This window comes from Culicoides brevitarsis, chromosome 1 (genome assembly GCF_036172545.1).
Source record: "Culicoides brevitarsis isolate CSIRO-B50_1 chromosome 1, AGI_CSIRO_Cbre_v1, whole genome shotgun sequence".
Lineage (NCBI taxonomy): Eukaryota > Metazoa > Arthropoda > Insecta > Diptera > Ceratopogonidae > Culicoides > Culicoides brevitarsis.
In genome coordinates, this window is record NC_087085.1 from 44,802,583 (window position 1) to 44,821,583 (window position 19,001).

General features: G+C 29.8%; 7 protein-coding genes across 8 annotated transcripts; 4 read left to right on the forward strand and 3 right to left on the reverse strand.

Annotated features, from left to right (window-relative positions):
* Positions 1-2,518: 2,518 nt before the first annotated feature.
* LOC134836697 (putative methyltransferase C9orf114 homolog) lies at positions 2,519-3,732 on the forward strand. The gene is made up of 2 exons (XM_063851881.1): positions 2,519-2,864; positions 2,918-3,732. The coding sequence occupies exons 1-2, from the start codon at positions 2,540-2,542 to the stop codon at positions 3,715-3,717; spliced, it is 1,125 nt and encodes a 374-aa protein (XP_063707951.1). The 5' UTR covers positions 2,519-2,539; the 3' UTR covers positions 3,718-3,732.
* Positions 3,733-4,334: 602 nt separating this feature from the next.
* LOC134838482 (protein NASP homolog) lies at positions 4,335-12,585 on the reverse strand. Of its 2 annotated transcripts, none has more exons than XM_063854024.1 (4): positions 12,451-12,585; positions 5,438-5,757; positions 4,741-5,381; positions 4,335-4,679 (listed from the first exon to the last, which is right to left on the reverse strand). In XM_063854024.1, the coding sequence occupies exons 2-4, from the start codon at positions 5,712-5,714 to the stop codon at positions 4,458-4,460; spliced, it is 1,140 nt and encodes a 379-aa protein (XP_063710094.1). In that variant the 5' UTR covers positions 5,715-5,757; positions 12,451-12,585; the 3' UTR covers positions 4,335-4,457. The 2 variants fall into 2 exon arrangements, with proteins under 2 accessions (XP_063710094.1, XP_063710093.1); XM_063854023.1 differs by having other exon boundaries at positions 4,741-5,384.
* LOC134838483 (uncharacterized) lies at positions 6,876-11,971 on the forward strand. Its single transcript, XM_063854025.1, has 5 exons — positions 6,876-7,040; positions 9,244-9,986; positions 10,043-10,306; positions 11,321-11,458; positions 11,516-11,971. The coding sequence occupies exons 2-5, from the start codon at positions 9,623-9,625 to the stop codon at positions 11,788-11,790; spliced, it is 1,041 nt and encodes a 346-aa protein (XP_063710095.1). The 5' UTR covers positions 6,876-7,040; positions 9,244-9,622; the 3' UTR covers positions 11,791-11,971.
* A 69-nt stretch (positions 12,586-12,654) lies between the features above and the next one.
* On the forward strand, positions 12,655-15,178 carry LOC134827144 (tyrosine--tRNA ligase, cytoplasmic). The gene is made up of 2 exons (XM_063839700.1): positions 12,655-12,954; positions 13,573-15,178. The coding sequence occupies exons 1-2, from the start codon at positions 12,757-12,759 to the stop codon at positions 14,944-14,946; spliced, it is 1,572 nt and encodes a 523-aa protein (XP_063695770.1). The 5' UTR covers positions 12,655-12,756; the 3' UTR covers positions 14,947-15,178.
* Positions 15,179-16,024: 846 nt separating this feature from the next.
* LOC134832071 (10 kDa heat shock protein, mitochondrial) lies at positions 16,025-16,946 on the reverse strand. The gene is made up of 2 exons (XM_063845966.1): positions 16,824-16,946; positions 16,025-16,650 (listed from the first exon to the last, which is right to left on the reverse strand). The coding sequence occupies exons 1-2, from the start codon at positions 16,824-16,826 to the stop codon at positions 16,348-16,350; spliced, it is 306 nt and encodes a 101-aa protein (XP_063702036.1). The 5' UTR covers positions 16,827-16,946; the 3' UTR covers positions 16,025-16,347.
* A 195-nt stretch (positions 16,947-17,141) lies between these two features.
* LOC134836682 (GTP-binding protein 10 homolog) lies at positions 17,142-18,286 on the forward strand. The gene is made up of 2 exons (XM_063851859.1): positions 17,142-17,222; positions 17,274-18,286. Exons 1-2 carry the CDS (start codon positions 17,147-17,149, stop codon positions 18,284-18,286), a joined length of 1,089 nt encoding a protein of 362 aa, XP_063707929.1. The 5' UTR covers positions 17,142-17,146.
* A 30-nt stretch (positions 18,287-18,316) lies between these two features.
* LOC134836683 (ER membrane protein complex subunit 6) lies at positions 18,317-18,765 on the reverse strand. Its single transcript, XM_063851860.1, has 2 exons — positions 18,630-18,765; positions 18,317-18,563 (listed from the first exon to the last, which is right to left on the reverse strand). Exons 1-2 carry the CDS (start codon positions 18,722-18,724, stop codon positions 18,317-18,319), a joined length of 342 nt encoding a protein of 113 aa, XP_063707930.1. The 5' UTR covers positions 18,725-18,765.
* Between the last annotated feature and the right edge of the window lie 236 nt (positions 18,766-19,001).

Below are 19,001 nucleotides of genomic sequence, written 5' to 3' on the forward strand. Positions count from 1 at the left end.
ATTTATGTTGCTGAGGTTGTTGTAACAATATACTTAAAAATAATCGGTGAACGGTCATCACATGTGCATAAAATAAAATTATTCCGAGTTCTAACAGTTTCCGAGTAGTAATAGAATAGTAACTGTCTGCCGTCTCCTAACTCATGTTCTTTCATAACGAAATTCTTCGCTTGAATTGACATTTTAATGGGTGCCCATGTTTCATGTAAGTTAATAGTTTGTGTTTTTTACTCTTTTTTTTCGCGAAATATATCTCGCATACCTTTTCCTGCATTACATTACATTTCGTCGTCGTTGGCATTTCGCATTTATTTAACTTACAGGGTTACTGGGTCATTCGACGTTTTTTCTTACGTTTTTTTATTATTTATTATAAATATGTGTATTATGCTTTTATTAAGTTTAATGGCGTATATAATGTTCTGTTTATCGGTTCGGGATAAATTATTGCTCGTTGTTGATAAAATAAAATTATTTCGATAAAAAAAGTTTTTTTTTTGTGTAAAAAATTATTTTTGATGACTCGATGATGATATGAAGAAATAAAATAAATAAAAACTGTTAAAATAAATAAATCGACAAGACATGCGATATTTTTTTGCTTTAAATGACAAGTGACCTTGAGTCGGTTTATTTTTCGGTTTTTACAAACATTTCTATTGTTCCGCTTAGATTTTTCGAAAGTGATTCGACCACTTTTCCTTTCGATAAATGCTATTAGAAATGCTTGTTAATGTTTTGGTAAATATTTGTACGAAACCGACAAACATACTTTTTTTTTAAAGAACAGTAAAAATCATTATTTTTATTGCCTTCATTGTTGTTCAATTTGAAATAATTGCCAGTTATGGGAAGATGATTGATCATTTTTCGATCACTCTTTCGTCGGTATTTCGTCTTTTAATTTTTGTTTTATAGAGAAAATTTTGAGTTTTGAAAGAAATTGGTTGTCTGTCATCATTTTATTGTGTCAATTTGGCAAAATGTGACTTTAAAAATTTTTTAAGACTTAAAAAATAAAAAAAAAATATTAAAATTTTTAGAAAAAAAAATTATTAAATTTTTTAGAAAAAAAATTTATAAAAATTTTTTTAATTTTTTAATTTTTTTTTTAATTTTAGAAACAAAAAATTAAATTCTAACAATAGATAGCTCTTTTTTAAATAAATTTTGAACCAGAAATAAAAATTTAGTCAACAGATGGCGCTTTATTAAACAAAAAGTTCAATTTGAAAAATAAGAATTTAAGTTTTAACCATAGATGGCGCTTTATTAAATTAATTTTTGAACAAAAATGAAAATTCAGGCAAAAAATTTAAAAAAAAACATATTTAAAAAAACTTATAATTTGACAAAATTATTATTAAATAAAAAAAATTAAAAAAATTATTAAAAGTTGACATCAAGAAAAAAAAAAATCATTAAAATTGTTAAAAAAAAATTTTTTTCTCGTTGAGAATGCAATAAAATTAAATTTTAAAATTTTTAATTTTTTACGTATTTTTTACGGATTTTTTTACGTATTTTTTACGTAAATTTTTTTTATAATTTTTTTTTTATTAAAATTCGCATTGATTCTCAATAATTTTTTTATTTTTAAAAAATTTTGAATTTTTAAATTTTTTTTTTTGTTAATTTAATTTTTTTAATTATTAATTATTTTTTTTAATAGAAATATAAAAAAAATAAAATTTTTGTAAATTTTATTTTTTTTCTATTTATTTTTATTATTCATATTTTTTATTTTATTTTTTTTACCATTTTTATTTTTTTTTTATTTATTTAATTTTTTTTTAAATAAAATATTTAAAAAAAAATATAATTTAAAAAAAAATATTAAAATTTAACAAAATACGCTTTTATCTAATTTTTTTCGTCTACATAAAAAAAAATCAAAAATTTTTAATTTAATTTTTATTCAAATAAACATAATTATTGTTTATTTTGCTTCATTTTTCACAAACATGTCATCATTATCATGATTTAAAAACACCACGTGAATGCAAATTTTTTTCTTGTATGTCAAACAACTTGTTGCATTTTTTTTTGCATTTTAAATCGAATTTAATCGAATTTTAACAACAATAAACGTGAGTCATGTGTCTAACCGGACTTGCATCGTGCCAATATTCAGTAAAAATATTACTTAATCGAATTGTCATGAGTATCGGTTATTTCGGAAATATTCATAAGTCATCAAATATTATGCAAGATTTGCACCTTGTTGTCTGTTTATCTCTCCTCCGCTTTCTTTCGTGTAACAATTAACGACGTGCGAAAGTTAAAAATAATTTTTATGTAAATTTTGTTGCTTAATAAATTAACCATGAGTCATTTTTATCTCTTTTTAGTGCTTCGGATGACGTCTTTGGGGATTTTTTAATGTTTTCAACAGAAATTTTGTAAGTAAAAATTCCATAAAAATCCAACGTTTTTGATATTTCATCACAATTTGAACGTTTTTTGCCCTTTGCGTATTTCAAGATGACCGAAAACGAGTAACCAAGGCGCAATTCGAGCGTAAAAACAACAAAGCAGCATGAAACCGAAACACAAAAGCAAAAAATCTAAAAATAAAAATAAATCTTCGGATGAAAAACGATCCGCTGAGCAAATTAGTACCTTGTCCATAGCTGTTCCGGGCTCCATTTTGGAAAATGCTCAAAGTCCGGAGCTTCGTTCGTATCTCGCCGGTCAAATTGCACGTGCCGCTGCGATATTTCAAGTTGACGAAATCATCATTTTCGACGATGTCGGTGTCAAAGATGCCTCCAACGATGCAAAATCGGTCGATTTGGATGACGAGAACAAAACTGTGAGGAAATGTTGTACGCAATTTGCGACAATTTTGAAATATTTGGAGTGTAAGTTTTAATTTTTTTCAAAATTTTTCATTTTTCATCGAAATTTTTTGTAGGTCCCCAATATTTACGGAAGAATTTCTTTCCAATTCACAAAGATTTGCAATATTGTGGGCTTCTGAATCCTCTGGACAGTCAACATCATCTCCGACAAGCATCTACTTTCCTCTTTCGCGAAGGCGTAACGTCAAATAAAAAAGTTAAAGAAGGTTCAAACTCGACTTTTGTCAATGTTGGTCTCTTAAATGATGTTCGCGTGGATCAACGATTGACAGAAAATATTCGAGTGACAGTAAAACTCGATCCGGGACAAGATTTGAAGTCAAAAAAGCTCCGAGGAAGCATTGTAGCTCCGAGTCAACCGCGCAAAGAAACGGGAATTTATTGGGGTTACAGTGTTCGAATTGCGGCGTCGCTCACGGATGTCTTCACAAAATGCCCTTATGACGACGGATACGATTTGAGTATCGGGACTTCGGATAAAGGCGATGAACTTTCGAGCATCGAAGCGAATTCTTTAAAGTACAAACACTCGCTTATCGTTTTTGGCGGTTTGCAAGGCTTGGAAGCTGCATTGGAGTCTGATGATAAATTGGATGTTGATGATCCGTCGTTGTTGTTCGATCGATATTTGAACACGATTCCGAAACAAGGCTCGCGAACTGTGAGAACGGAAGAAGCGGTTTTGATATCTCTCGCAGCGTTGCGTGACAAATTGCAACCGGAAAAGGCAGCGCCGGAATTTGAATTTGTCGAAAGCATTCCGGTGAGTGAGGATACGGGAAGTGTGAAATATCCCGATGGAAGGAATCCGAAAAAGAAGTTTAAGAAAAATCATTCAAATAGTGACGAATAAAAAAATTTCTTTTAAAAAAAAAGTTAAAAATTGTTTCATTTTTTGCGATTTTTCAAAATAATTTCAAATGAAATTTAAAAAAAATCAATACAATTTGAAAAAGCCATGAAGGTTCGTAAAGGATTAAAGGTTTAAAGGTTTAAAGGATTTTTTAAAAAATTAAAGAAAAATTTTAAAAATTAATTCGAAAAAAAAATCGAATTCGAAAATTTAAAAAAATTTTTAGAATATTAAAGAAATATTTTAAAAATTAATTCTAAATAAAAATTCGAAAGAAAAATTTTAAAATTTAATTTTAAAAAAAATTCGATGATTTAAAAGAATTTTAAAAAAATTAAAGAAAAATTTAAAATACATATTATGAAAAAGAATAATTTTGAAAATCATAAAGTAAATATAAACTTTAAAAAAAGTTTAAAAATCGAAAATATAAAAAAAAAAATTTAAAAAAAATTTTTTCAAATATTTAAAAGAATTTTGAAAAAAAAATTATATAAGAATAAATTAAAGTCTTATGAAATGAAAAATAAAAAAAAAATTGAAAAAAAATGGGGAAAAATTTGTGAACAGTAAAATTTAAAAAAAATATGATTTGAATAATTCTAAAAAATCTCATTTAATACAAGTAAGAGTTTAATATTTATTCAGTACAATTTTTTAAATTAGAGTAAATAAGTAAAAAAAAACATGAGAAGTACGAGCACGATATAGCTCAACAATAAAATTAACTGTCTAAAAATTTATTCGCCGATACTTTGTTTCTTAGCGGGAGAAGCATCGACATCAACTTCAGTTGGGGCATCTGGCTTCTTGCGTTTAATCAAGTGCGAAATATCATTAGCTTTTGCGGCTGGCGCTGCGCTTGAACTCGAACTTGATGACGACGAAGCCGGAGCATTTGCTGACTTTTCGGGTTCATGATTGAGAAGTTTTTCTAATTCGCGTTTGACTTCTTCGACGGACTGAAAAAAAAATTTTTTTCATTAAAAATTATTTTTTTTTTAGGGTTTAAAATAAACTTACGACTTGTTTCGTTTCCTCAACTTCGACAATTTTCAAGCGAATTTCCTCTCGTGTCTCTTCCAAGTCTTTAATTGTCGCCGCAGTTTCCTCCGTTTGATCCTTGATCTTCCAAACGTCGATTTCAGCACTCAACACTTCACTCGCCTTCTGCAGATTTTTGATGGATTCGTCGAAATCGTTCAACATCAAGTACGACAAGCCGATTTGGAAGTAAATTTCCGCGACATGTCGACGATTTTGCTTTTCCATGCGATTGTGCACGTCGAGAGCCTTCATGTAATCTTTGATGGCGATGTCAAAGTGACTATTTTCGAACGAAATAACAGCAAGTTCGGTCAAAGCTTCTGCCAAGTTCTCGTAAGCAGCTTCGCCTTGACGTGCAAAAATGATCGCAGCAAGTTCGAGAATTTCCCATGCGACTTCCAAGTTGTTGGCTTCGGATTGGGCATCTTCTTCGGTCTCGGAATTGCCGTTTGCTGTGACGCCTGAAGAGGTTCCCGGTTGAGCATCGACGATGGTATGACCATTTGTGGCGGGTTTTTCTTCAGCTGATGACGTTCCGTTGACTTTTTCAGGCTCTTTTTGTTCTTCGACGTTTTCTTCTTTGCTGCTTGTTCCATCAGCATCTTCCTCATCGCCGCCTTCTGAAAAAAAAATTTTATTAAAAAATTGATTTTTAAGATTTTTTTAAATTTACCTCCTTCTTCCTCCTCATCTTCGCTCGGAACATCCAAAACTTTGGTCTCTTGTTGCCCAATGGCGATCATACTCTTGGCATACAACAAATAGGGCATCCCGCATTCGTCAGCTGTGGCTCCATGAATTTCCGCAAAGATCGCACATGCTTGACTCAAGTCGTCAGCTGCTTCGGCATACGCTTTCACGTAGTAGTTTCGACTTCCGCGCCCAAACATTTCCTTGGCGCGTTGCAATTTTTCTTCTTGCGTTTCCAATTCTTCGGGTTTTTCTGCCATTTTTGTGAACTTTGACCTTCGTAACGATTAACAACAAATTGAACTGGAAGTAAACAAACAGAGAATAAAATTACTTAACACCTTCAATCGTTATCAAAAGGTATTTAAAATAATCCGATAGCAACCTTAGAGGTGCTTCAAATGACAAAATAACATGCATGACGTTGACGTGTGTGTGTGTATATCAACAACATGTTGCTAATCCTTTTTCACTTTCACATGTGAACAGTGTGTTTTTCGAAAATTCTTAACATTATTTTTTATTTTTTTATTATTTTTTATTTATCATTATTTTATTTTTTTTTTTTCGAAGTTGTGAAAAAAATTTCTTTATAAAAAAAATTCTATAATTTTTTTTTTTTGATGAAAATTTTCTTTAGATTGAAGTTTTAAAAAAATTCTTTAATTTAAAAAAAAATAAATTGAAAAAAATTTCACAAATTTTTTTTTTTTTTTTTGATGAAAATTTTCTTTATATTGAAGTTTTTAAAAAAAATTTTAAAAAAAAATTTTTTTTTTTTGAAAAAATTTAAAAAAAAAAACTTAAAAAAAATTATAAAAATTTTTTTTTATGAAAATTTTCTTTATATTAAAGTTTAAAAAAAAAAATTAATTTAAAAAAAAATTAAATTGAAAAAAATTCTAAAAAAATTTTTTTTATATTAAAGTTTAAAAAAAAAATTTTAATTAAAAAAATTAAATTGAATAAAATTTTAAATTTTTTTTTTAATTTTTGAGAGCAAATTTGTAAAGAAAAAAAATAAATTATTATTTAAAATAAATAATAAAAAAATCAAAATAATGAAATTTAATAAAATATCAAAAAATGGATAAAAATGACAAAAATTTCGAAAAACCTCTGTACATTAAAATGCCTCGGCGCGTGTGACAATCCGCCAGAATAATTCATTAAAGGGCACAAAATATCAAAACAAACCATGTGGCATATTTTTTACCGACTTTCTTCGTTTCGTCGTCGTATCGATCCCCGCTATTCGTGCACACAACATCGCCGGGTCACTCAGCATTCAACAATTTCTCAGGTATTAACACTTTTTTTATTTCATACATGCAGATCGCAGACATGCGCCTAATCGTATCCTATCATCGTGTGTTGATGTTTGGGCAAAAAGGGAAAATTTTTTCAGTCCGTCCGAGAATTGCAAGGTGAACACATCAACATCTACCGTACGACGATCGTAAATCTCAATGGGCCCATTTTTACAAAATAACTCAAAAAATTAGAATAATTATGGTGTTTAAAGGACCAATTATTACACTATAAGGGAAATTAGCGGAGGAAATATCAACAAAAACGGAAAATTCGTAAGTTTGTCATTTTTTGCTGCGATAAAGAAAGAAATGAAAAAAATGTGAAAATCCACAGACTGCCATAAAAAAAATATTTCATTCAAAGTAGTTGAAGACTAACGCAATGTCATTTCATTTGTCTTGTCTGTTTTATGACACCAACATTTTTTTTTGTTATTATTTCGCGTTTATAATTCGCATATGACAATAATCATGAATGACTTCAGTTTTTTTTTCCTTCTTCAAATGTTAATGTTATCACTTGTAACAATCGCGTACAAACATAAATAATTTATGTTCTTGCTGCTCCGCGGCATTAGTGGAAATTGTTGTTTGTTTAATTTATTGACGTTGAGGAAAAAATAAAATTTGAATGAATCACGTTTTTTTTCCTCTTGTTTAATTTTTTTTTTGACGGGGGTTCAAGGCGAATTAATGTTTGGTACGACGACAACAAAAGCGTTTAGTTTTTCAATTAGGTTGAACTTAAATGAGGTTTTTGTACCTTTTTTTGTGATTCGCGTGATTTTCGGCAAGAAATAAATTTCTGCAGATGTTGAGAAAAAAAAACAAAAAAAAATGTTAAAAGGTTTTTTGTGTTGAATTGTACGCAAAAGTTGCGAAAAAAAAAGTTTTTTTTTTGTTTCGGAAAAACATACAAAAGAACACGCATAATCGTTTTATCGTCAACAGTTATAAAAAGTTGTTTCGATTTTTGTAGCAATTAAAGGCATTTAAGGGGTTTATTGAGGTAATAAAGAGAATTTTTTTTTGATTTATTTTTTATATGGATGTTAGACAGATTTAATGAATTTATTTAGTGAATTTTCGGAGAAAAAAATCTTTTTTGAGTTCATAGAAATGCTTTTTGAGGGATTCGAAGCCCAAAATTATGCAATTAATATTTTTTTTCAAAGAAATTTTGTAACTTTATGAGATATGCAATGAACATTACATTTCATTTTTCTAATTTTTTACTATTTTTCGAATAATTTTTAAATTTTTTCAATACAGAAACCTTCTTAAAGCTAATTATGACAATTTTCAAAAAAAATCGCAATTAAATTTTTAAATTAGATTTTAAGTTAAAGCGTTACAAAATTTGTATGGATCAAAATATACAAATTTTTTAATGAAATAACTCAAGTTTTGATTTGAGAATTACTTTGCGATTTTTATAAATTGTCAAAATTAACTTCAAGATGGTTTTTGTACTGAAAAAAATTTAAAAATTATTTTCGAAGAAGTTAAAAATTCAAAATATGATATTTAATGTTCATTGCATAACTTAAGGGGTTTAAAAATAAATTTTCTTTTAGAGAAAAAATTAATTGGAGTTGAAGCATTCCCTTTTTGAGTTCATAGAAATGCTTCTTGATGAATTCGATACCCAAAAGTATGCAATTAATTTTTTTTCAAAGAAATTTTGTGCCTTTATAAGATATGCAATGACCATTACATTTGAAATTTTCAATTTTTCAGTACTTCCAAATATTTTTTTGAATTTTTTGCTGTACAAAAACCTTCTTATAGCTAATTATGATAATTTACAAAAAATCACAATTAAATTTTTAAATTAGATTTTGAGTTAAAGCGTTACGAAATTCGTATGGATCAAAATATACAAATTTTGTAACGAAATAACTTAATTTCTGATTTAAGAACTACTTTGCGATTTTTTGTAAATTAAAGTAATTACCTTTAAATATGTTTTTGTACAGAAAAAAATTCAAAAAAATATTTGGAAATACTAAAAAATTGAAAATATTAAATGTAATGTTCATTGCATAACTCAAAGGGGCACAAAATAAAATTTTCTTTCGAAAAAAATATTTGCATAAATTCGGGTGTTAATTTTTTCATTAAAAAAAAATATTTTAAGAGATTTAGCTATAAATTAACATAATTTGAAATTTTAATTCAAAAAATTACTTCAATTTCATTACTTTCCCTCAAGAGTTAAAATTTCATGTCTCCTTGTAGTCTGATTTGAAAACCAGATTAGTTCAATTACGGCGATTCATATTCATAGAGTCGTCATTCCGACATACTGACGACATAATAACACTTGTAATTGCATTAAATTCTGCCTTTCAAATGTGAGTTGCGATAAAACTTGAAATTTGTTGTTTTTTTTTTCTCTCTCTCTCGACAAAACATGGACTAGACCAATAACTTAACAAACACGATAACATTTTTTGTCTTGTCTTTTTCGCAGTTTGTCGTCATAAATTTCGAGTGAGGCAAAAAAAATCATCATTGCGACGTTTGAAGAGCAAGATAGCTTCGAGCCGCTCGCCGCTATGAAGAAACGCGAGACAGATTTATGACTTTCGAGAACAAAATCTGGCGGAAAAATCAAAGTATCGACTCGATGTTTGGCGTCGAGCAACAACGTAACGACTCCGTTTCTGCAACCAAAGTGCGAGAATAACGGCGCGATACGAAAAACGAACCAAAGTTGGCCCGTGATCTACAAATCGGAAACGTTTCTTCTGAAATCGCCGCAAAATGAGCAAACTACGTTTCTTCCTGCGACACAGCAATTGGCATCCGAGTACGGCGGAGTGACGCGGAAACACAGTTTTTTCCTTGGCATGACGACACCGACGACGACGAACGTTATTGATGACAATCACAATCGCATTAGCAGCAATAACGGCAGCATGAATGACATCGATTCGGGAGGCGGAACAGCTGCGGCACACACGAATGTCCTTCAAACGCAAATACCGCCAACAATGTGCACAACTTCTCCCAATCCCGTTGCAATTTTATTTCTCACGCTTCTTCTCACGAGCGGAGCTACAGCGTTATTGTGTGCCGGCATCATGACGAATCAGTGGGAATTTGTGCGATGGGACATGGATTTGGTGAAAAAACTCGCGAACGAAAGCGCGCCAACGAAAAATATCGAATGGATGTTGGGAGGAAAAGTTGCGAGAATTCCCGTTGGAAGAGGTTTTTTTTTAAATTTAAAAATTTTGTAAAAAAATTTTGAAAAATTTATTTTTTAGAGCATCATCATCACGTTCGCGGCAAAAATCAACATCATCACACGACAGATCGCGGCGGAGTTTATCTTGTCCCCATGTATGGAGGAATTTGGACCATGTGCGTTGATTTGACGGGGGATGAAATACGAGAAATTAGCGAGCGTGGAATTCCAACGAAAAGTGTTTGCGTTAATTATTTGAAAAGTGACGAAGAGGATGATGAAGATGAAGAAAAGAAAAATTGGCGCGAATATGAAATGCAACCAGCTTTGCATCCGCAAATTAGTAAGAAATTTCCTTACTTATTTATTTTTTAAAAATTTCAAGTTTTCTTGATTTTTTGATAAATTTAAAAAAAAAATTTAAATTTAAATTATTTTTTTTTTAATTAAAATTACAATTTTATAAATTATTTTGAAAATTAAATTTAAAAAAAATGATTTTAAAGATTTCGAAATTTCATTTTTAAATTTAAAAAAATCCTTCTAATTGATTTAATAAAAAAAAAAAATTTTTTTTTTTAAATTAAATTAAAGTTAAAATTTTTTTAAGAAAAGAAAATCTTAATTAAAATTTTTGAGAATTTTAAATTTCATTTTAAAAATTCAAAAAAAAATTTTATGAATAAAAATTTTATGAATTATTTTGAAAATTAATTAAAATTTTAAAAGAGCTCGAAATTTTATTTTTAAAAATTTAAAAAAAATCCTTTCAATAATTGATAAAAAAAATTTAAAAAAAAGTTTAATAAAATTTTTTAAAATAAATTAAAATTGAAATTTGTTAAGAAAAATTTTTATAAAAAGTTTTTGTGAAAATTAATAAAATAAAATAAAAAAATATCGTAATTTAAAAAAAATGTTAAAATATAAATTATCTTATTAAAATTTTTTTTTTGAATTGAAATTTTATTTTTATAAATTATTTTAAAAATTAAATTAAAAAATAATTTTTAAAAGAGCTCGAAATTTTATTTTTAAATTAATTTTTTTTTTTTAAATTTAAAATTAAATTTTTTTTTTTTTGAAAATTTTTTTGTTTTTTTTAATTTTTTTTAATTTTAATTTTTTTTTTTTTTTTTGAAAAATAAATTTTATGAATTATTTTAAAAATTTAATGAAAATTTTAAAAGAGCTAAAATTTAATTTTTCAAAATTGAAAAAAATCCTCCAATAATTAATTCAAAAAAATTTCGAAAAAAAAGTTAAGAAAATTCAACAAAGTTCTGAACTAAAATTTTTTGTTAAAATTATTTTTTTTTTAAATATCATAATTTTAATGAAAAGTTAATTTTTTTAGGAATGCAAAATTTATCCATCTCATGTTCTTTGGTATGCCTTATAATATTGGGAAGCGCCGCGCTTGTTGGTGCTTTTGGCGTGTGTCAACGACAATTAAGTGCGATTTTAGTAACTGGCGTCATGTATCTCTTAGCTGGTAAGCAATTTCCCTCAAAAAATAAATCTTCAAAAATTAAAAAAAAAAAATTTTTAGCTCTTTTTGCTGTTTTCACACTGACGATAATCCATTTTAAGCGTTACAAATCGCACACTGTCGTCGAAACGGAATACAATATCGCCATCGATGGGATTCTCGCGGCACACGGCGAAGCTAAAATTGCACAAACACTCTTGGAAGCACGAATCTTCACGACAGGCTGGAGTTTGGAGCTGTGCTGGGCAGGCGTATTCATTTGCACGCTCACGTCTTTCCTGTGGATCTTTTTGTCGAAAATACTGCGATGGACTCCGCTTTCGGCAATGTTGTAAAAACGAACTGCTCGAAAGTAGCTTTTAGTCACATTTTACATTTTAAAAATTAATTGAATAGCAATAATTTTTAAGTTTTGTCGTGTGTTGATTGTTCGTTAGAAGCAATTGAAACGCTTTCTTTACATTTTTAACGTGTAAGATTTTAACTTTGTACTTCAAATGCAGGACTGTAAACGCTTTGGCCTTAATTATTAAATGAAAATATATTGAAAACATTTCATTAGAAATAAAATAAAACATTTTAAATCTTAATTTTTGCCTTTTTTGATTTTTTTTCTTCGAATTTTGAACATTTTTCGATAAAAATCCTTCAAAAAATAATTAAAATTTAATCTTTTGGCTGATTTGAAGCAAAAAATTGAACAAAGCCTGTTTCTTTGTACCCAATTTTTGCAAAGATTCGCATGGATGGCTATTTACAGCATGTACTTCTATACGGCATGGAATTGATTTTCTCAATTTTCATTAAAATTCGACGATTTTTGTTCAAAATTTTCATTTTTTCAATAAAATTTTGAAAATTTTTAATAAAAAATGTTGAATTTTATCCAAAAATCCTAAATTAAAGACCAAAAATCGTTGAAACGCTTTTCTTCAGACACGAACCTCATGACGGCGAATTAAATTTCACAAATTTTCACATTAAAAATTACTTACCAATGAAACTAATACGACTTCTTGCGTTATAAACTCTTAAATTTACGTTTAATTTACTGTTTTTGCCTTAAAATTGCTTATTTTCTTCGGAATCCGGGGATAAAAATGCGAGCTCTCAATTTTTGGCGGTCGAAAACAAAATTTGTGAATATTCAATGGGCATTCGCAGATGTCAATAACAATCCCACGGAGCATTTTGAAGACGAATTCTTGTTAATTTTTTGTTCAACGTGGAATTTTCGCAATTTTTTGTGTAATTTCCTCAGCAAAGTTGACGGTGCAAAATCACAAAAGCAACGGAAAAAGATGGCTTTGAGTGCGGCAGAAAAGTTGCAATTGATCCAGCGGAATTTGCAGGAGACGTTGGGCGAGGAGAACCTGAAGAAGATCGTCGCGGAACGAGACTTGAAAATTTATTGGGGAACAGCGACAACGGGCAAGCCTCATATCGCTTATTTTGTGCCGATGTCCAAAATTGCGGATTTTTTGAAGGCAGGATGTGAGGTAAAAAGGCTCTGCGATTGATTTTCTATCAAGAAAAAAATTTTTTTTTTAAGAATTTCCGTCGAAAAAGTTAATTTTTGATAAATTTTCGGTCAAAAAATTCAAGTTTTAAAATATTTTTCATAAAATTCAATTCGAAAATTGAAATTTTTGTCAATTTTTATTCGTAAATTTATTTTTTTTTTCGAAAATTTTCAGTAAAAATAATTATTTTTTAAAAATAATTTCAATCAAAAAATTTTTTTCAAAATTTTTGATCTAAAAATAAAGTTTTTTAGAGAATTTTAGTCGAAAAAATTTTTTTTTTTAATTTTCAGCCAAAAAAATTTTTTTTTATAGAATTCTAATCGAAAAAAAAAATTTTCAATATTATTGGTCAAAAAAAATTTGTTTTTTATAGAATTCTGATCGAAAAAATTTTCGGTCAAAAAAATTTTTTTTATAGAATTCTGATCGAAGAAAAAAATTTTTCAAAATTTTCGGTAAAAAAATTTTTTTTTTATAGAATTCTAATCGAAAAAAATTTTTTTCAAAATTTTGACAATTTTTATTCGAAAATTTATTTTTTTTTGAAAATTTTCACTCAAAAAAATATTTTTTTTTCTTAATTTTTTTTAGGTAACAATTCTTTTTGCGGATCTGCATGCCTATTTAGACAACATGAAAGCTCCGTGGACTTTGTTGGAACAACGCACGAAATATTACGAAGCCGTGATCAAAGCGATGCTCAAGTCAATTGATGTCCCCTTGGATAAACTCAAGTTCGTCAAAGGCTCCGATTATCAATTATCTCGCGAATACACGTTGGATGTCTACAAATTATCGTCTGTCGTCACGCAACACGATGCGAAAAAAGCCGGCGCTGAAGTCGTCAAACAAGTCGAATATCCTCTCCTTTCGGGACTTTTGTACCCCGGGCTTCAAGCACTCGACGAGGAATATTTGAAAGTCGACGCGCAATTCGGAGGCGTCGATCAACGCAAAATTTTCACATTTTCCGAAAAGTACATGCCACAGCTGGGATACGCGAAACGCATTCATTTGATGAATCCCATGGTGCCCGGCTTGACAGGCGGAAAAATGTCGTCTTCCGAGGAAGATTCAAAAATCGACATTTTGGATAGCGCGGCGAATGTGAAGAAAAAGATTAAACGTGCCTTCTGCGAACCCGGAAATATCACCGATAACGGACTTTTATCCTTCACGAAACACGTTTTGTTCTCACTTTTCAAGGAAGGCGAAGGATTTCGTATCACCCGGAAGCCCGAATTTGGCGGAGATGTCGAATACAAAAAATACGAAGACCTTGAAGCTGCTTTTGCGAAGGAAGAAGTTCATCCGGGTGACTTAAAAGCATCCGTTGAAGGTTATATCAATCGTCTTTTGGAACCAATTCGCAAGGAATTCGATACTCCGTTCTACAAAGAACTCACGGAAAAAGCATATCCAACTGCCAAACCCGCAAAAGGAGGAAAAGCTGCTCAAGAACAATCAGAAAACACTCCCGATAAAGCTGACTTGCGCGTTGGAAAAGTTCTCACTGCCGAAAAACATCCCGAAGCTGACAATTTAGCCGTTTTAAGTGTCGATTGCGGCGCAGAAATTGGCAAAAAATCCATCGTCAGTAATTTGTCGCAATTTTACTCTTTAGAAGAACTCACGGGAATGGAAGTTGTCGTTTTATGCAACATGAAATCCAGCAAATTCAAGGGTGTCGAGAGCGAAGGACTCGTTTTGTGTGCATTTAACGAAGAGAAATTCGAACCATTGAAAGTTCCCGCAGGATCAGCACCCGGCACGAAAATGACAGTTGAAGGATTTGAAGCGAACGGAGAAATTCCTCAACTGAATCCGAAGAAGAAAGTTTGGGATAAAATTCAGGCGGAATTCAAAACGAACGAAAATGGCGAGGCTTTGTGGAAAGAATTTAGTTTGTTGACTGTGAACGGAGACAAAGTCACGAGTACATTGACGAATTGCAACATCAAGTAAAAAAAAATTAAGCGCTTTCTTATAAATTAAAAAAAAAATTATTTATTTTTTTTGTTAAAAAAATCACGAGGTCTGTGAATTCTTGACTTTAAAGGCAAAAGTGCAACGAGTAAAAATGTTTCGTATTTTATTCTACCTCAATAAAAATTTTTTCATTAAAAAAGATGAATTTGAACAAAAAATTTTACAATTTGTTTAATTTTTGATAAAATTCGCTTCAAAAAATAAATATAAAATTTTAAAAATTTGACAAAAATTAAATAAATGCTTAAATATTGAAAAATATTGAAGTTTAAGTTTTAAAAATAAAACAAATTAAAAAAAAATTAAATTATTTAATTTTTTTTTTCATTTCCGCCAAAAAATTTTAATTTGTGATTTTGCAAAAAAAAATTAATAAAAAAAAATTAATTGATACAAAATATTTTTTTTTTTAATTCAATTTTAAATTAAAAATTTGATTAAAAATAAAAAAAAAATTTAAATTTTGAAGAATTTTTTTTTTCGAAAATTTTTTAAAATTTTGTTGTTTGAAAATTTTTAATTGAAAAAAAATAAAAAAAAATTTAGTTAAAAATTAAAAAAAAATATTTTTTTTTCAAAAAAATATAACTCAAAAAAAATTTTGTTTTATTCAAAAAATAAAAAATTTTTATTTGATTAAAAAAAATTAAAAAATTAAATTTAAAAAAATTTTTTTTTAAAAATATTTATTAAAAATTTGTTAAATAAAAATTTTTATTTGACTCAAAAAATTAAAAAAATATTTTTTTTTAAATTTAATTAAAATTTTTAAGATTTTTCACAAAAAAAATTTAATTGACTCAAAAAATTAAAAAAATATTTTTTAAAAATTTAATTAAAATTTTTAAGATTTTTCACAAAAAAAAAAAAATTATTTGACTCAAAAAAATTAAAAAATTTTTTTTTTAAATTTAAAAAATTTTGTTTGGTTAAAAAAAAATTTTGACTCAAAAAATTAAATTTTTTTTTGAAAAAAAAAAAATTAATCTTCATTTGTAAAACATTTTATACTTGCCTTAAAAATAAGAAAAGACTCAAATGACTCGGAAAAAATAAAAAAAAGCTTTGTAAAGTCAAAACTAGACACACTCTATTTCATTCATTCCATAAATGTAGGTATGTTGTACAAAACTAAAGCTAAATTAAAGAACGAGAACAAAACTCTCCTGCACGCCAACTTCACAAGAGATTGCACGTAAAATGACAAAAAATGCAACAATCGCCTTGTTCCATCGTCGCACAAGAAAGCCTTACTTAATTTGTTAGGCAGCCCTTAAAATTACTCTTAAAACGTCTCTGTCGCTTAATATTACGGTTTTTTTCTCTAAATATATTTTTTTAATGATTAAACGTCTCCTTTAGCATTTTGTTCCTTTTTTAAGCTTCAACTTTTGCCAAGATGTCAGATTCGCGGAACAAATGAAGTTCTTGGTTGTCAACTTCGACTTTCGTGCCTCCGTATTCGGGCAACAAGACTTTGTCGCCGGCTTGGATTGCTGGAGGAATGTGATCGCCATTCTTGTTGCGAGCTCCCGGACCGACAGCAACGACTGTGGCATGCAAAACTTTCGATTGGGCCTTTTCAGGGATGACAATGCCTCCTTTGGTCTTTGTGACAGCCTCGAAACGTTGCACGAGAACGCGATCCAACAAGGGAATCAACTTCTTAACTGCTTGACTCTGAAACAAGAGATAACGTGATATTGTTGTAAAGATGCATCGAGAAACGTGAAATCATTGCGTAATACACGGCGAGGGTTATTTTTGGATGATTTTCAGAGAAATTGTGGTTAATTGATGGGAATTTCGGGATGAATCGATGGAGAAAGGCTTTAATAAGCGAGAGAACTTACCATTTTGAATTGATTTGATCTTTCTCCTCGATATTTTCTCGCCGAAAGTTCTTGAAAGACTACCTCGCGGATCGTCTAATGTCTCTGAGGAACGCAAGATGGCGCTTTTTGTGTCAAAATTACAGAGGCTCGTGACAGGATTTTGAAAAAAAATTAGTGTGTATCGGAGGCGAGTAACTTGGATTTTTTGAAAAATTAGTGTGTTCAGGGAGGCGAGTAACCGGAAAATTAGTGTGCACAGCAGGATAGTGACTGGATTTTGAGACATTTTGCTTGTAGCGCCCTCTGACGATTTATCACTTTCATTCGTCTCAATTATAAAAATGGTGTTTATATCAAAATTCCTATTAAAAGCCTCAAAAAATGTCTTTTTGGACTCACTTACGCTCCGTTTGAAAGGTAAAAACAATTTTTAACACAATTCCAAATCTAACTTTTTCATATTTTCAGGAGGTCACGGCGGAAATGGCTTGGGAAGATACGGCGGAGTCGGCGGGCAAGGCGGAGCAGTTGTTTTCATCGCAAAAGAAAAGGCAACATTGCGAAAAATCCTCAAGAAATATCCAAGAGGCGAAATTCGGGCAGGCGATGGCGAACACAGCAGCAAATTACGCATCATCGGAAGACGAGGACCTGATGTCATGGTCGAAACTCCCGTTGGAGTCACGATAATTTCGCCGGAAAACGGAAAAGTTTTCGCCGAATTGAACGAAGAAAATGCGACTTTTTTGGGAGCTTATGGCGGCAGCGGCGGATGCGTTGCTTCCGATTGGATCGGCAAATACGGGCAAGATTGGAAATTGACGTTAGATTTGAAACTCATCGCGGATGTCGGGCTTGTGGGGTTTCCAAATGCGGGAAAAAGTACTTTTTTGAAGGCAATTTCGAAAGCAAGCCCGAAAATTGCTTCGTATCCATTCACGACAATTCAACCGAACATTGGAATTATCAACTATCCGGATTATCGTCAAATTTCTGTGGCGGATTTGCCGGGATTGATTGAAGGAGCGCACGCGAATATTGGGATGGGACACAAATTTTTGAAACATGTCGAACGAACGAAACTCCTTTTGCTCATTTGTGACATCAACGGATTCCAACTGAGTCCAAAACACGCAAGAAGAAGTTGTTTGGAAAATATTTTCTCGTTGATGAAAGAATTGGAAATGTACAACGAAACTCTCATGGATCGCCCTTCAATTTTACTCATCAACAAAATGGATACAGAAGGCAGCTCCAAATCATACGAAAAGCTCAAAGATCAACTAAAACACATCGAAGAGACCGTAAATGACTGTCCCGAGGAGATTCGCCCATCAAAATTGCTCGAATTCGACAAAATTCTCCCGATGGCGGCGAAACATCGCGAAGGAATTGACAAAATTCTCACGGAAATTCGTCGCTCGTTAGATCTTGAAGCGGAACGAAAGTTGCTTGAATTAGAAAAAGCTTCGGTTAGATGATAGAAAGTTATATTTTTTCAATAAATTTAATTAGTAGACATGAACCATGCCGTATAAAAATGTCCAAAATAACACATAAGTGCCCAATCCGCCCATAAATCCGTTCGTCAACAAGGGTCGACGACTGATGAAATAATTATTCCAATTTTTTCCCGCTTTCACTAACAACATGCACCACAAACTAAATACGGAAATAAGGTAAAAAGCGAATCCAAGCAGTCCTGTGAGTCCAATTATGCCTGCTGTGCTTCCGCTTAGAGCAGCAATTGACGTGCGACTAAAAATTTTGACGGGATTTTAATTGAATTTTATTGAATCACGAGTTTAAATGAGAAATTCTTACCAATATTCGACATTTTGATGATTTGCTCGGATCGCACTTTCGCTGTAAGCAACAATGTCGCCCGATTCTGATTCACGAGTTCTTACACGAGACATTTTTTGATGAATTTTATTAAAAATTGCTTGAATATTTTGAAAATTAAATGTCAATATCAGCAGTGACGTAACTAAGAGCGGAGAAGTTTGATAAAAGGGGCGCAAAATTTTGGAAATAGAAGTAAATTAAAATTTTATTAAAAAAAAATTAATTGAAAAAAAAAAATTAAAAAATTAAAAATAAAAATTAAATTAAAAAAAAAATTAAAATTAAATTTAAAAAAAAAAAATTAAAATTGAATTTTAAAAAAATTAAAAATTAAAAAAAAAAATTAAA

What these genes read in the sequence shown, in the direction of transcription:
- LOC134836697 (XM_063851881.1), top strand. Translation starts at nt 2,540, where the DNA reads ATGAAACCGAAACACAAAAGCAAAAAATCTAAAAATAAAAATAAATCT. An exon ending in AATTTTGAAATATTTGGAGT is followed by an intron (nt 2,865 to 2,917) that starts GTAAGTTTTAAT and finishes AATTTTTTGTAG; the next exon opens with GTCCCCAATATTTACGGAAG.
- LOC134838482 (XM_063854023.1), bottom strand. Translation starts at nt 5,714, where the DNA reads ATGGCAGAAAAACCCGAAGAATTGGAAACGCAAGAAGAAAAATTGCAA. An exon ending in AGATGAGGAGGAAGAAGGAG is followed by an intron (nt 5,385 to 5,437) that starts GTAAATTTAAAA and finishes TTTTTTTTTCAG; the next exon opens with AAGGCGGCGATGAGGAAGAT. An exon ending in TTGAGGAAACGAAACAAGTC is followed by an intron (nt 4,680 to 4,740) that starts GTAAGTTTATTT and finishes TTTTTTTTTCAG; the next exon opens with TCCGTCGAAGAAGTCAAACG.
- LOC134838483 (XM_063854025.1), top strand. Translation starts at nt 9,623, where the DNA reads ATGACGACACCGACGACGACGAACGTTATTGATGACAATCACAATCGC. An exon ending in GAGAATTCCCGTTGGAAGAG is followed by an intron (nt 9,987 to 10,042) that starts GTTTTTTTTTAA and finishes TTTATTTTTTAG; the next exon opens with AGCATCATCATCACGTTCGC. An exon ending in AGCTTTGCATCCGCAAATTA is followed by an intron (nt 10,307 to 11,320) that starts GTAAGAAATTTC and finishes TAATTTTTTTAG; the next exon opens with GAATGCAAAATTTATCCATC.
- LOC134827144 (XM_063839700.1), top strand. Translation starts at nt 12,757, where the DNA reads ATGGCTTTGAGTGCGGCAGAAAAGTTGCAATTGATCCAGCGGAATTTG. An exon ending in TTTTGAAGGCAGGATGTGAG is followed by an intron (nt 12,955 to 13,572) that starts GTAAAAAGGCTC and finishes AATTTTTTTTAG; the next exon opens with GTAACAATTCTTTTTGCGGA.
- LOC134836682 (XM_063851859.1), top strand. Translation starts at nt 17,147, where the DNA reads ATGGTGTTTATATCAAAATTCCTATTAAAAGCCTCAAAAAATGTCTTT. An exon ending in ACTTACGCTCCGTTTGAAAG is followed by an intron (nt 17,223 to 17,273) that starts GTAAAAACAATT and finishes TCATATTTTCAG; the next exon opens with GAGGTCACGGCGGAAATGGC.
- LOC134836683 (XM_063851860.1), bottom strand. Translation starts at nt 18,724, where the DNA reads ATGTCTCGTGTAAGAACTCGTGAATCAGAATCGGGCGACATTGTTGCT. An exon ending in CATCAAAATGTCGAATATTG is followed by an intron (nt 18,564 to 18,629) that starts GTAAGAATTTCT and finishes CAAAATTTTTAG; the next exon opens with TCGCACGTCAATTGCTGCTC.